General features: G+C 49.5%; 1 protein-coding gene across 3 annotated transcripts in view; it reads left to right on the top strand.

Annotated features, from left to right (window-relative positions):
* Tubgcp3 (tubulin gamma complex component 3) overlaps positions 1-16,056 on the top strand; it is a 57,204-nt gene that overhangs the window by 29,422 nt on the left and 11,726 nt on the right. For all 3 annotated transcript variants that reach the window (XM_021239303.2, XM_004858536.3, XM_021239305.2), the window contains 6 exons: positions 5,050-5,160; positions 5,506-5,614; positions 8,496-8,685; positions 10,423-10,558; positions 11,305-11,373; positions 14,768-14,903. In XM_021239303.2, the coding sequence (XP_021094962.2) occupies positions 5,050-5,160; positions 5,506-5,614; positions 8,496-8,685; positions 10,423-10,558; positions 11,305-11,373; positions 14,768-14,903 (751 nt within the window). The remainder of the gene's footprint in view (positions 1-5,049; positions 5,161-5,505; positions 5,615-8,495; positions 8,686-10,422; positions 10,559-11,304; positions 11,374-14,767; positions 14,904-16,056) is intronic.

Genomic DNA, 16,056 nt, shown 5'->3' with positions numbered 1-16,056 from the left:
AAAATGATCAAGTGCAGGAAAAGCGTGAGTCTGCACGTCCAACGGCCTCAGCACACTCCAGGCCCACAGCGAGAAACACGATCAGCCGCACAGGGCCAGAGAAGCGTCCAGCGCCGCAGCGGCAGACACGCCGTGGAGGGGCCTCCGAGAGTGCACAGCGGCTCCTCATCAGGAACCCGGAGCAGAGGCGGCGCGGCACAGGCTTGCGGCCGGAGGAAGGCTCAGTGGGCCCAGAACTGCGTGAAGATTTCCAGGTCAATGAACCCAGAGAGAGTTCCTAGAAACACATGAACTACCAAACCTCTCTGCAAAGACGGAAGATCTGCATGGACCTGCAGAGGTAGAGATTGAATCGGTAATCGAGAAACTTGAACAAAGAATGGCCCTCGACCAGGTGGCTGCTCTGGTGCCTGCTAACTGAGTACTTAAAGGATTTGCACCAGCTCTTCCCTTTCTCTTCAAGCCATAGAACAGGAGGGCCTCGTTTTACGAGGCCACCAGAGAACCACACAGACTGTGGGCTGACACCTTTCATGTGTACAAAATCCCGGATGATAAAAGTACTGGTGCCCCAGCCTTGGCCCAGAGGGTTTGACATCCAGTGTGAAGAAAGCAGGGAACGTAACACAGCACGACAAAACAAGGACGGGAGGAGAGGCACAGTCCACAGTGTGGACAAGCATTTGATGGCATCCCACACCTTTTCCTGATAGAAACGCTCGAGTCATGAATGGGAAGGAAGCGAGCAGTGCAGGGTGCTCCACACTCTGGGGCAGTGGCGCAGCCGCGGGAACAGGCGGCGGGCGGCGAGCTCTGCCCACTGTGCCGCTCCTGCTCCACCCTGTGCTGGAGCCCTGGGCAGGACGGAAGCAGCAGAAGCACCCAGATGGGGAAGGAGGGGAGGACACCGTGATCTCACAGGAAAACTGAAGGGCACGCACGTGCGCTGTGCGGGTGCAGAGAGGTGAAGAGAGAGCCACGTCTAGTGAGCAAGGTCCAGGGACAGGGCCCGGTCAGTCCCGACAGTCAGCTGTGTTCTGCACACTCCCAGTGGTGATCCCCACGTGACGTAAGGAGACCGCTCCGGCCACGCCAGCCTCAGAACAGGCGACACATTTGGGGCTGGTGAGTGGAGCGGAGGAAGCGCAGGCCTTGCCCAGGGAGATGCTGCCCGTGGTGAGTTCACTCATGCGTGACCAGCACTGCAGAGACCCGGCCAGCGTGTCGTCCCCCAGCGCGGCCACCCCACGTGTCCCCAGGGTGTCCGGGGAAGACTCTCACGGTGGCCTGCACGTGCAGTCGCAGTGGGTCTTCTGTGGTCTGCACCTCTGCGTCTGATTCCTGGAAACAAAGTTGCTCACTCAAAAATCCCCCTCTTCGCGTCTTTTTCAGTCGGGAGACCTTGGCGTGTGTCCAGCAGTTAATGAGAAATCGCGGTACAATTACGTTTTATTTTTTCCCTTGGTTCTTTCTGAGCTCGACAGAACAGTGAAAGTGAAAGGACCTTGAGTGGAAAATGCATTGATAAAATGAAAGCTTATTGCAATTCTGTTCTCGCCTTGGTTTTCCCTGTCACTCTATTTTTCGAGGAATTAATTCTGCTCTGGAGGGGCCCCGCTCTTTGTGCTTGTGCTGACGTCTGCTAGTGGAGTGACTGCAAGTGTGGGCCTGACTCTGAAGACAGCGGAGTCGCTGGAGGGTCCCTTACTGTTTAAATTAAATTTTCCTATTGTTCACACTGATAAAAATCCAGCTGCAGTCCAGCCATTGGGGTGAATCAGTGTGTTGTCTGTAAAAACTGGCGCTTCTATTTAAGTGAATAACAGACAAATACAATTTATATGCAATTAATCTAATCTATTGAATGGCAAGCTACAAAGCAGTCCCAGCACTGATTGGCCAACTACAGAGACAATTCACAGTGGGCTCGTAACGGGTTTAATTTTTATCCAGGGTAATTTAAGTGTATGTTAAAGTGATGATAACCTCATCAGAGTAGAACTGTTTATCTCTAAGCAGTCATTATTTATGTGTTTTAAATGAGAAAGGTAATGTAAATTGAAGAATTCTAAAATAGATCAATGAATGCTTTAGTCATTGAAATTGATAATAACGGTAAATTTTAGTTGAAAATAGGTGTAGCAATCCACCTGCGATCCTAAAATGTTGGCATTCATTCACATGCCTACTTATGAAGGGGGGAGGACATAGAGAGTTGATACTGCCTTGCGGTTAGCAAGGATCAGACAGAAGACCTGGGCTCATTCAAATTGTGTTTCTCTAAATGTTTGCCCTTGGTAGTAAATTTGTTAAAGAAGGAGAAAAAACGTTTTTAGTTAATTACCCTGCAAAAATTGTGTTATTAAAAAAGTACTGGTAACATATTTGGTATTTGGGTGTGGTTATTTGATTCTTTTACTAAACAATTTTTTCTGAGTTGTATTTGTGCAATTTAAACCTTTTGGTTCTATAAACACATACAGAGCAGGAAATTCAATATTCATCAGGAATCTCATCATGGACAGATGATATCTATGTGTGTGCCCATCTTTAATCATGTATTGCCCTGTGTATCCTGTTTCATAACCTGTTATTTTTTCCTTGAAATATTATTTCTTGCCATTAAAAATTATTCTTCTATGTCAAAGCTTCTTAAAATGACCTCAGAAACTCCAGAATAGGATATCAAACTTTAATTTATGAATGTATGGTTCTTTCCTGAAGATGTCTGTGCTCCTCAGAGTCTCTGGGGCCATGTGGTAGGTAACAAAAAGCTATATTGTTAATGACAGTATTTTATAATTTATTCTTGCCTTCACTTGGTTTTACACAATTAGTACCATATTGGAAGTAATATACCTTGACCAAGAATATTTTATTCCAGTAATACAAGGATAGTTTTATCCAGAATTGATGCCTCTGTGTTTGGAAATGAAACTGCTGTAAAATTGTTGACATTTTCTTATCAGGAGTGCTACTGTTATACTAATTTCATAAAAACAAAAGGGGACATTTTGTATCCTTTTCTGCCATCTCGAATATTTTGAACAACGCGAGAATGGTATTTATTGTATAAAATGTTAGGCAGGCCTTTGTCTTAGTGGCAGTGTTTTATATTCCCTGTTTCTTGTAAGGAAGTTGCTCTTTTGGGATCTCTTTCTTCTTGTTTTTGTTTTGGTCATTTACGTTTTGGTGGGAAATTGGTAATTTTGTGTCACTGAAATGCATGAACATCCTCCGAGCCATTTTGTACCTGAGGTCACACCCTCCGGGCAGGTGGCGTGTCCCTGTTGCTGGCCTTGGGATCACAGGGCGCTTGTGTCGGGCTTTGACTCAGGTGGGCTTCGTAGTCTCTGCCAGGTCTTCTGATCTATGTGCTGCGCTTTGCATCTTGCTGCCGTTTCTCCACAGAGGAGGGCTGGTGCCTTGGAGAAGTAGCTGACCCTGGAGATGGGATGAGCTAGAGCATTGAGGACCCGGAGCAAGGAAGAGGCGCTGGCTGTCCCGACGGGAGACCTCAGAGCGGCTCGCAGAGCCCCTGTCCCGAAAGGGGAGGTGGAGGGAGGACAGTGTCGAGCCTGAAGCCCTGGTGTACCCTGGGAGCATGGCGAGGATGGCAAGGATGGCAGCTGCTGGGGGCCCCTCCACCTCTCTCAGTGTGGTCAGATGACTTCCACTTCCACTCTGTCCACGGCGTTAATTGCAGTGGTTCCTGGCCCAGAAAAGAGGATGATGCGCTGAATGAGGGGGGCTGGTCCAGCATGGAAGAACGCACCTCATAGAAGTAGATGCTGGAGAGCTGCCATCAGGACGCAGTGCAGGGTGATGGAGGGTCAGAGTCATGGATGGCTGGTGGCGAACACACTAAAGGAACAAGGTGGAGAGCATTTCTGTAACCCAGAAATGAGGCGATCATCCCGCCCAGCCCAGAAGCTAGTGGGGAAGGCAGATGCTTATGTAACAAAAATGGGGCAGAACAAACAAAAACACAGAATGTAGTATATACTATGGCTAATGGTTAACTTGGAAAAGTTAAATTTTAATTTGTAATGACGTATAAGTGGTCACTGTCTGTGAGGTACAAAGAATCTATGTATTGGTAAGAAAATGACAGAATCAGTAGAAAGGTGGGTCAGATACGCAGACAGTTCATAGGAGGAAAAGCAAATGGCAACAGAGTTGTAAAAATGTGCACAGCTTCATTTGTAGTCAAGGAGGTGACAACATAGGTACCTGATCTTACCTGGCCAGCTGGCAAGACCTGAGCCTAGTGAGGCTGAGCAGGGCTGCTGCTGGCCTGTTTCAGCGCCATGAATGTGGAGAGGCAGCTTCGTGCGTCCGTCCACCCACTGTAAAGTGACTGCCCTGCAGTTCTGCTTTTCGACACCTTGATAGCAATAAGAATTGTGTGAGGGCATGTGACCGACATGAAAATGCCTTCGCGTTGTATTGGCAGATAACAACCCTTCTCCTTGCCAGTCAGAGGCCTTTCTGATGCAGGTGGTTGGTGCTGGGGAGGGCGGAGGGCGCTGCAGCGTGGATGAGGGAGAAGGCTCTTGATCCTGGGAGCTCCCAGGAGAGCCACTGAGAGAAGGTCACTTCCCTAGTGCTGTGTGGCGGGCTGCTGCTGGCCATTGCACTTATGAGCGCCACCTAGGTTTGCTGTGAACAGAACACACAGGCCTAGGCACCTGTGCCCTGCCCTGGAGCTCTGTGGAGGGCATGGTGAGAGAGGCACAGCTGGTGTGTAGGGCGGGTGATGGTCAGCTCCCAGTCGGCGTAGGTACCAGGGTGGAAGCCCTCAGCCTCGGATGCTTGACACTTGCGTGGCTAAGGCTGGATTGCTCCCTACTCCTGATGAGGCTCCTGAGGCTCCAAGAGAAAGTGTAATTTGGTTTTGTTATACTCTGGTCCTAAAAGTCTAGGAAACGTAATTCAACTCAGATTTCTGTCCAAAATACTTCACTTTCTAGTAATGTGGTCTTTGATATTGCTGTTAGCCAGTATATTGCACTATTGGCTGTTAATAATGCGCTTTTTTATTTTCAGTTTTTTGTAGCATCAGATCCAACAGTTAAAACCGATCGACTGTGGCATGACAAGTATACTTTGAGGAAATCCATGATTCCTTCTTTTATGACAATGGATCAATCTAGGAAGGTAGGGCTAGAAGAGCTTTCTGTGATTATGATTTTATATCTCTCTATATATTTGGATTATGTGACAAAACTAATTTTCAGTTAAATAAGTTTTGTTGCATTCTAGGGTTATTCTTTCATGAGGTGACGTGCATGTTAATGGGATGCATCAGCATGCTGGTACATTTGCTAGTGTATGTTCTGAGTTTGAGAGTTCACTTGATGCTCCAGTGAACTTGAGTTCACTAGATTCAATGCTCTGATCATGTAGTTTTTTAATCCATAGCCAATTTGTAGCATTTGTAGAATATTTGTAATAATTGATGACAATTTATATAAAAAAATTGTAGGATATTTTCCATTTCAGGTCCTTTTGATAGGAAAATCAATAAATTTCTTGCATCAAGTTTGTCACGATCAGACACCCACTACAAAGATGATAGCTGTGACCAAGTCTGCAGAGTCCCCCCAAGATGGTACGTTGACGGTGGCGGGGATGACAGCGTTAGGGTGTGGGGGTGGAGTGGGGGATGATGTGGGGTGATGGTGGTAGCCTTGAGGGCGATGCTAACTCTGGGGGAGTGTGATCGAAGCGATGTAAGTGATGCTGTGATGCTGTTGTGCTGGTGGGGAGGACGCGGGTGATTTTACGGGCTCATGCACACATACGCACATATATAGTTGGAAATATATTTTGTTCCGTAGGGCTTACAGTTTATCTGCATGGCTAAGATACTGTCATACACAGTATGATTGATATATACATGTAATGTTTTACTATATGCATGTTTAATTCCTTTTATACAGCGTTAAATTGTAGGTATTGAAGTAGGTATGGTTAGTCTATCCTGCTTCGTGGTTGGAGCACTATTTTTTCTAATTGTAAAGTCAGATGTGCCAGACTAAGAAACAGGTAAATGTTGCCGGTGGTAGCTGTGCTCTGGGATGCAAGGGCTCATTTAAAGCAGAGATTTAGCCAATGTGTTGTGTGGAGCGGTGGGTTAAAGTTCTGCCTGCATTATCGTGCTGTGGTTGCTCTCCTTCACGTGCTGTCCCTGTCTCGCATTTGCCCTCTTGTTGCCTGCTTTAGCCCTAGTTGCCTTGCTGTATTTTGTGCAAGGCTAACTTATTCGTATGGCTTTCTAGTCCTGGCTATATTTGCTATTTATGTTGCCATCTTGATTCATTTGAAGGGTTCACTTTGCGTGAAACGTTGTATTGGGAACGGTGTGCAGAGTCCCGGAGACAGGGCTGTGGCCCTCGGGATGGTGGACTGCTGAGGTCTTATTCCCACTGCACTCGCATGCAATTTTCCACATCCTCTGGGCTCGCTCCTGGGACAGGAGATGGGATCCAAATGCAGCTGTGGGGGAGATGCCCACTTCGAAGAGGCAAAGGGAGGAAGAGCATTTGTGTTGTTGGAGCCTTTACTTCTGAGAGGACGCCCCCAAGAGGCGAGGTGTGGATGGAGGGTGTGTGAGGGAGGCATCCCCCCAGGGGAGCGGTGGAGGCCGCTGCCCCCCCCCCCAGTGACTGGCAGCAGCACTGCTGTGTGAGTGCTGCTGTTACTGCCCTATGCTGTTAGTTACCACTTCACTGGTGTCATTACTCTGTGCTGTTACTCTTCTACTGCTCTTACTACTCTACTATTGCTACTATTCTCCTGCGGATGTTTCTCTACTGTTACTACTCTGTGCTTTTACTACTCTACTGCTATTACAGCTCTGCTGTTTTTACTACTGCTGTACTTTTACTACTGCTGTACTTTGTTATTACTCTACTGCTGTTACTACTCTACATTGTTATTACTGTTGCTGTTATTACTGTACTGCTACTGCTGCTGCTAGTGCTGTTATCACTGCTGGTGCTAATGCGGTTAGTACTACTGCTGCTATTACTTTGCTGTTGCTGTTACGACTCCGTGCTTGCCGCTGCCGCTGCTGTTGTTGTGGTTCCCCTGCTGCTGCTTTTTTGTTGGTGATGACTCCTGTAGCCCACTTCGTCCTGTACTGTGGCCAGTGTCTGGAAAAATGAAGTTTCTGCTGCTCTGTTTGTAGTGTAGTGGGAAGATAAAGATACAAACCTAAAAAGATGACTAATAGTACCAAGCAGTGGAAAATGTCAAATGCATATTCATCTGTGGAAAACTTTTGAGGATTTGAAAGTGCTCATCAAGAGTCCAGAGGGAAATGCAAGGAGCTGGTGTCTGAGGGATGCTGAAACCAGGGATGGAGTGGAGTGTGGGCCCTGCGGCTCTGTCCTGAGAGGCTGCTCGGGGCTGACACTGGCTAAGATTTAAACTTTCTTTATTGTATTCAAAAAGTATGATGGACCTGATGATAAACGCATTCCTGGGGAAAACATTTACCTTAGTAAGTCTGCAGGTCAACAGGAGTGAAGCCTGGGGCCCTTGAAAGAGGACCACAGGAAGCCCAGGGTGGCCCCGAATGCTCGGGCCTCAGACAGTGGCACGGTCTTCCGGGCACCGGGAGTGGTAGCAGTACCAGAGCTGGCCAGATGTCTCAACTGGCCTCATCTGGAGGACAAAGAATCCTCCAGCATCCTGGGACCTTCACATTGGTTAACCCAGGTCGAGGAAGAGGCTCATCTTGGAACCAAAGCTTGGCCTTTCTCGTATCCCTGTGTAACCTTGAGCAAGTGTTTTACCTTTCTCCACCTCAGATTGTTCCTAACCATTGAGATTACTTTCTAGCTCAAGTGTTACTGTGCTTTTTAAAGGAAATAGAATGTTTCAGATATGTTTTATAAACGGATTTGAGTTACACAGATGTAAATTAGCATCACAAAAGCTCTATTGTGTTTGTAGTCGCCACATTGTTTCTTTTCAGTGGAAAGCTATGAAACATTTTTTTCTTGAGTTGCTCCTTGGAACTAGGTTTCTGGGTTGGTGACAGGCTGGTTCTGCTGCGCGGCAGTCTCCAGCAGCTGCCCGGGCTTCACTCCGGGATGCTGAGCTGTGCTGCGTGACCGTTGCACCCAGCCCCACACGGATCTGTGCAGCTCAGAGCTCACGCACAGGGGCCGAGCTGGTTGTGGGACAGGTTTCCAAGTGTCCTGGGTGACTGGAGCCTGTGCCTCCAGGCCGCACGTGGTGGAGAGGGGTCCTTGAAATCACAGCAGTGCTGCGGGTGTCACCATGGACCCGGCTGTCGAAGCTGCGCTCCATCCCACTGTGGTCTCCGGGCTGCGCTGCCCTCGCTGTCTGTGCAGCTGCAGTGGCCGGCGGGGTCCGCTGTGGACGCTGCTGCGGTTTGGGAGCTGCTGTCGGCGTGTGCTTCCCTGTCCTCTAAGTACATATTACATATGGATGTGTGCTCTCCCCTTTGTTCTTTACAGCTGCGGATTTATTCACAGACTTAGAAAATGCGTTTCAAGGGAAAATTGATGCTGCTTATTTTGAGACCAGCAAATATCTATTGGATGTTCTCAATAAAAAGTACAGCTTGCTGGACCACATGCAGGCGATGAGGCGGTACTTGCTTCTTGGTCAAGGAGACTTTATAAGGCACTTGATGGATTTGCTGAAGTAAGAAACTGCAACTGTTTTGATTTTCATGATTTGCAGTGCTTTGAGCATCAGAGGTTCTGACCAGTTCTGTTAAAAGAATCAGTGGCATCAGAAGGCAATGCATTGAATTCTTAGCATATTTATAAATCAAAATCTATAAAGATAAAATTGTGACACTCTCACAGAGACCTCAACCTGGTCACCAGCAGGTGCCAGCCTTGTGCCTTGCTTTGTCCCTGAGGGATTATGAGGGTTGTAGCATGGATAGTGACCCCTAAGGTCTGAGGAGTCTGGGGTGACCACAGTCAGCTTTGGCTCCAGTGTGAAACTAAGCAGAAATATGTACTTCACATTGCACTCTTATTCCCTCTGTTTAGTCAGTGTCGCTTTCCATAACAGAGCCAGACCACTGCCCTGTCCATTGTGTTTTGCCCTGCAACCTTTGCAGAGTCCCACATCGGTCCTTCTCTCTCTAGAGGCAGAGCCAACTCCATTGCAGAGAATCTGGGCCGGCACAGACCGGCGCTCCTGGCTGGCAAGGGGTGCACTGCTCACAGCACAGCCCAGGGACTTGCGCTCGGGCGTTTGTGAGAGCGGAGACTGGTCTTTTGGTGCTCCCTTTAGGACACAGGGTAGCAGATCTTAGTCCTTTGGTCCTACCTGTGCCACTTGTTTTGGGCCTGTGGTCTCGAGCTTTGGCACATGCCTGCCTCCCTGAAGTGGCTGACGAGGCATCCGCTGTGCCATCCGAGCTGAAGATCTGGCAGAGCTTAGGAGTGTGGGGTGGGGGGCTGTCCCCCGAGGCCCTGTCCCAGGCACATGAGCTCCACAGTGCAGACTGCAGCGTGGGAGGCTCACTGGCAGTGGCCGAGCCCTGCCCACTCTGGAGTGAGTGAGTGAGCGGCCCTGGGACCCTGTGTGGCATTTCCCACCTCGTAAAGGAGGCTCTGCTGCTGGGTTGGGTGCTGGGTGGTCTGGCGTGTGCATGGCGATGCCAGGCCTGACGGGGAGCACGTGGGGGCATGGGGCCTGTGGGCGGACAAGCGGGTGGAGTGGAGCGGAGAGGCCAGGGCCGCATTGTGTCGCCTCACTGGCTGCGTGGTGCGCCTCGTGCCTGAGGAGCTGAACGTGTCAGGCGTCACATTGTACTGTGAGGTGGCGTGTGCGGTCCCAGGCTGTGTCTCGGAGGCCCACCGTCCAGGGGCGCGGTCTCTGTGCTGTCTGGGTGCCTCGGGTTGACTTGCGGACAGCAGTGCCTCCTGGCTTCCAGCCTCGTCTCCAGCTGTGCTGGCGCTTGTGCACACACGGCGAGGGGTGGCGCTGTGAGCTTTCCCTGGAGGTGCAGCCGGCAGCGGCTGGCAGCAGTGGGTGCCAGGGCACCGCAGCCTGGTCCCCGGGCATCTGTGCAGAAGTCTGTGTCTTGTTTCCATTGGCGAAGACCTCTCCTGCCTTTGGGCCTCTAGGAAGTCACGGCAGCCTGTGTGCTCCTGGGCCCGTCTGAGGTCGATTCATTATAACACGCATGGCGTAGCTGAGTACTTTCCATTTAAGCTGACTCGAAATGAACATTTTTGAAGTTTTATACTCTTTCAAATAATTGGTATCCCCTACATGCAATGAATATTGTAAATCCCTTATGACATTCTTTTGGTCCCATTTGTCTTTTCAGTTTTTATCATTTGAACTCTAAATTTTTCTAAAGTTCATTAAAAGTTCAAGTAACTTTTTTTTTTAATTTTTAAAAAATTTGTTAAGACCAGAACTTGTCCGTCCGGCAACGACTCTGTATCAGCATAACCTGACCGGGATTCTGGAAACCGCTGTGAGAGCCACCAACGCGCAGTTCGACAGCCCCGAGATCCTGCGGCGGCTGGACGTCCGGCTGCTGGAGGTAGGAAAGGCGTGCCGGGCGGGCGGGCGGGCTGCTCTGGCCAGCCCACACAGATCCTCTCCCTGCCAGGCTGCCCACTCGAGAGAGGGTGCCTCAGTGCCGATGCTCAGCACCTCTGCTGCAGTGAGCTCCAGAGGCCGCATGCAGGCGAGGCAGGGCGGTGGTACCACTGTGGTCACCAGGGCATCTGTGTCCCTGGCGTCAGCATGGCGGGTATGAACATGAGCAGGTCCTCTGAGCTGGGCTGAGGGATCCTTGGAAAACCCTGGTGGTCGGTACCCCGCCCCCCAACTCCAGCCTCCCAAATGCTGGGATTATAGGTATGCACCACCGCACCCACTTTGCATTTCTTGAAATACAGACTTTTAGAGATTTGGAACCTATTACGAGGCAGAAGGGTTTATTTGTCATAACAAGGGTGGTAAGATTTGAGCATAGATTCACAGTTTTCTCTGGAAAGCATGCTGTTCATCCCTGGGTGTTTATGGTACGCCTGCCATGTGCCCTGAGTGGTCCAGTTGGTGAGGACCCCAGGCCCACATAAAGGGTTCCTCACTCTCACGCAGCTAAACATTCTACTGTGAGGTGGAGTTCGTTTGTTTTCGAGGCTGTGTTTCAAGGGTCCACCTTTTAAGGGACGTCGTCACGCAGGCCTATCCAAGCGCAGGCCTTCCTTACTGTCTTCCTGAGGAGTCACAGAAGAGTCACACCAGGCTCAGAGTCTCTGATTGTTTGTCTGCCGTCAGGTCTCTCCAGGTGACACGGGATGGGATGTCTTCAGCCTGGATTACCACGTGGATGGGCCCATCGCCACGGTGAGTCCCCAAGTACCTGCCCCCTGAGCTCCCAGCACTTGGGGCTGCGCGTCCTGTTGGAAACGGGCGCTCTTCTCTAAGAACTTGTGGTTACAATGACCGTGACATCAGGGATATGCCCATTGAATGAACACTTAAGCCAAAATTGTGTGTGTTTTAGATAATTATTAACAAGTGCTGAAATGCTCTATGATTTTAATAATTCTTAAAAATATCATTTGTTCTATCATAGGTTTCAGCAGGTACTTAATAAATGGATTGTTCATTTTGTTCCATTATTCTTAGACTGTAGCAACTAATTTAAGATAATTTGAAAGGAACTGTAAAGTGTATTTTAGGGGAATCGTATTTTTACTACTTAGATAAAATTTGATATTTAGTATTCATTTAAACTGATGAGAAAATAGCTGCACTATTGTTCCTAGTGCTTTTACCACATGTGAAGAAAAGTACCGTTTCTTTTCACAGTTACCAAATCATGAAAGGTCAGCCAGGGAGGTGTCGTCTTACGTGTCTGGAATTAAGATGCTGTTTCTGAGGCTCCTCTCTATTCAGGCCTGAATGAATTCTCCTTGACCATGACGCACCTTTAAATGTGCTTCAGTCCCGTGTAGGTCTGAGAGACTGAGGGGCACCTGTGTTTCTCTTCATTACTTTGCTAAGCAGCGGCGTAGGTTAGCCTTCTTCCTCTCCGTGGTTCTTGCATAGTCTGCATGTCTCGCCCAGTGAGGGTCCTGTGACTGAGTCACACCCACAAGTCTGCACGAGCCGACAGCCCCTCCCCATAGTGTAACTTGAGTCTGCGCCCAGTCTGCCACCCAGATGTGTGTGTCTGCTGGGCATGGTCGCTGTTTGGCATGCGAGTCCCCACGTGTGACCTGCAGTTGCCCCACCTGCAGTGTCCGTGTACAGCTGCCCTTCAGCTTGGTCGCTGGTCCGTCCGCATTAGCCTCCTCTCCTTGGACGGACTCCTAAGGGTGTAGCACAGTGGCGACTGCTTGTGCCCACCAAGTGTGAGGCCCTGGGTTCTGTCCCCAGTGCCAACGCAGACAAAAACAGAACCCCAGAGATACCATGGGAAAGGCTGCATTGATGATTCATAGAGTAGGTGGACCGGCACGTCCAGAAGCAGTTACCTATTTATTTCCTAGCGTGTGCACTGTCCTAGGAGTATCAGCTGTACTTTATGTGCAGTGTGCCTAAACAATGGCTCCTGTGGTATTATTTAAATTTATATGTTTCAAGGCTCTACTCCAGTAAAGGAGCAGTTTATATTATAGGTTAAAACATCTCTGAAGCTGAGCATGGTGGTGCCTGCCTGTAATCCCAGACTGAGGCAGGAGGGTTGTGAGTTCAAGGCCAGCCTGAACCACATAGCAATACCCTATCTCAGAAAACCAAAATAAATAAGAAAGACAAAACAAAGTGAAAACCTCCCTGAGAGCCCTGTGGCCCACAGCTGCCGGTTGTTTGCTTGCCCAGTTTGTCAGCAGCGGAAGCGTGGGCTTCTGGAGAGAAGGAGTTGCAGGGCTGGGCTGGTGGGCACTGCAGGCCCCGGAGTGAGGCTGCCCGGAGTGCCACTCCGGTCTGCGGTTAGCCGCGCCTGGGCCTGAGTCCATTTTAGCTGAGTTGCCGCACTACACCATGTGATCAGCGTCCAGATAGATCACTGTTAGAAACTGCAGTCATTTGTATCAAACGTTCACCTGTGTGCACTTGTCTTCAGATGCTACTAAAGAAAAAGGGCTGTCACATTAAAACACTTCGAGTCGAGGTTTGGAGAACGTGCTTTCCTCTTTCAAGGTCGTTATTACCTCTGTTTTCTTTCCATTCTCACTAGTTGTGGTTGTCATTTTTGTACAGAGTTTAATTATAGTGGTTCATATTTTATAATAGTCATAATTACTTCTTGTGTGACATTGCAATTTTAGCTTTATGGAAATTCCATGATATAAAATATCAGTGAAACTTCTTGATAGGTCTAATTTAGGAAATTAATCTGTTACATTCAGAACTCAGGTTATTAAAAATACTTGCCAAATATAGATCATTAAATGTTTAAGATATTTTTGGTTCATCTTGTTTTTCCTGAGTCTTAAGTGATTGGAGCAAAATTGGTGATTTTCTTTATGAGCATTGGGATCATCTGGTGTCGAGGTGGCCGAGGTGCTTTTGTCAAGAGGTGTCGCCGCGCGCTGTAGGCTGATCAGTGCTGCCCGGCACTAGGGAAGGGGCCTGCGTTTATAGAGGCGGCATTTCTCTGCAGGTGCCGCACAGTGTGACCGTCCTCCTCTTAATATCCTGAAGGGTTTGAGTCAATTAAACTTTAAAAAATTAAATAATTTTAATTGTGCTAACGAGTGTGGCACTTAAAGGGCCCTACCCTGTTACATGTCTTTTGTGCAGTGAAGAATCCTTGGACTCACTCAGCATTATCTAAATCTGTCATCTTCAGTTTCTGTAATTGCGCAGGCGATTATAACAATGCACTGTGGGCAGCACAGTGAAATGGGTTTCCACAAAGAGTACATTCACTGCAGCTTCTCGTCGGTCCTGTGTAGACCATGGCCTCCTGTCAGTGCTGAGCACCACCGGCCCTGGTACCAGAGGTGGGAGGAACAGGTGGACAGAGGGGCCTGGCCCACGGGGGCAGTGTGCAGTGATGCTGCCATCGTAAGGATGGTCGTGGGCCACCTTAGAGGAGGGGCCTGAGGACAGTGTGGCCGAGGCGGGCTCCCTCAGAGCAACCCTAAGAGTGCGGCCCGCAGAAATTTGTCCAGTGTGTGGTGCAGACGGACACACACGGGCTCCAGTGCAGGGAGGCCCACGTTTGTGTTGGTTTGCAGAACACCCTGTCCCGGGTTGCATGGCACACAGCCAGCCTCCACAGTTACTTGGGATGCCCTGACATTCACGCTTGGCACCTGGGGGAGGGTGGCGGGGAAGGGAGGTCTTGCAGTCCCCACCCCGGGCCTGATCACCTGCCTGGGGAGCCGCGTTTGTGGACAGCACATGGAGGTGCTCAGAGGAGCAGGAGGTACGCTGTGGGATGGCCTCGGCCCCGCTGGCCTCAGCATGGGAGCAGGGCTCGTGCACACACATCTCTGGGAGGTCGCTGAGTGGGTTGGCCGCAGGTGGGCTGGGCTTACTGTCCTCCAGCCATGTACCAGCTATGTCCTCGTCAGCTCATTTCCCAGCTGCCCTCTGCTGTTGTGAGTCTGCCTGGCACATGAACAGCGGTGGTGTTCCAGTACTACAGTGGGCCACCTCAGTTACCCACTGACCACGGGATTTACTGGAGTTGGCTCTGTGAGGGGCTTTGCCTGGAGCCTGGGCTGGGCTGGGAGGACCCCTGCACGTGTGCCATGAGCCTGTTTCCTGCTGTCTTCTCCAGGTGTTCACTCGGGAGTGCATGAGCCACTACCTGCGGGTGTTTAACTTCCTGTGGCGGGCCAAGCGCATGGAGTATATCCTCACCGACATCCGGAAGGGGCACATGTGCAACGCGAAGCTGCTGAGGAGCGTGCCAGGTACAGCTGTGTTGTCACACCTCAGCCACAGGGGTCTGCTTTGCGTTGCTGAGCCAAGCTGGCTGTTGTGCTTTGAAATTGTTTTTGTGGAAAGTCTTGTGCGTAACATTGCTTATCTTGACTTCTGTGCAAGTAAGAAGAAAATTGAGTCACGACAGACTTTTGTTCAGACCATGGAGTTTCTTTTAAAATCGTATTTATTTTTCACTAGGGTTGATGTGTATACTTTAATTTTTTTAATCACCACTTTTTCAGGGAAGAAAACCATTTAATAAGTCTTTGGCTCATTGAAGTTCACATAGTGTCTTAATTACATTCTCTTTAGAATTTCCTTAATGTTTTGTCTGTAAACCAGGACACTGAAATGTTTTATGTTATGTTACAATTGAAAACCATAGTAAAAACTCCCAGGTGTCAGAAAGTCAAGATTATTTTAGTATTACAAATATTGAATGACTTCAATTATGAGTCATTTTAGTATCTTCCTACTGAAATTGTTTAGGTCAGAACCTTTGAGAAAGTATTGCCATAAATATCTCTCTCTAAAGAGAAACTGAACTGAGTATGCCCTTCAGTTCCTTCTTTGAGTGGTGAAAAGTAATCATCACAGATGAAAGAGGAGCGAGCAGCCTTTGAAGAAAGGAGTCCATGGCCTCTCTTCTTTCCTGGATCTGAGGCTGGTCCTCGAGCAGCTACCTAAGGTCCGAGAGCTGACACCACCTGCATGCAGCGGTGTGGACCAAGGGGCCAGGAGCTGCTGCAGAGGATCCTGGGTGCTGGGGGTCCTCGGAGGTAGCCGAGAGGGACAACAGGGACATTTTCACCACCATGTGGGCCAAGGGGCACTCCAGGTCTCGAGGGCCACCTCTGCTGCCCGGCCTGTGGTTCCTCCCTCAGTGTGTCACTGGGCATGTCCCTTTGTGTGCCCCCGCCCGCCCCCCGGTCATTCCTTTCAGTGCAGCTGAGGAAAGGACTCGTAGCAGCTCCTGGCTGTGGATGAGCCAGGCTCCAGGCAGTCTTGAGACTTACTCCTCACGTCATGCCTCCCTCTGCCAGGCTTGGAGTCCAGTGTCTGGATGGAAGCATCTGCCAGGGTTGCTGGCGGGGCTGTGGCTTCTGACGAAGGTCAGCAGGCCTTGTGGCCTGTGCGGAT

The sequence above is a fragment of the Heterocephalus glaber genome, unplaced genomic scaffold (assembly GCF_053883595.1).
Source record: "Heterocephalus glaber isolate CG9 unplaced genomic scaffold, H.glaber_assembly_v1.0 deba00001579, whole genome shotgun sequence".
Lineage (NCBI taxonomy): Eukaryota > Metazoa > Chordata > Mammalia > Rodentia > Bathyergidae > Heterocephalus > Heterocephalus glaber.
Note: the sequence above shows the minus strand (reverse complement) of the source record. Positions and strands in the feature narration are given on the sequence as shown.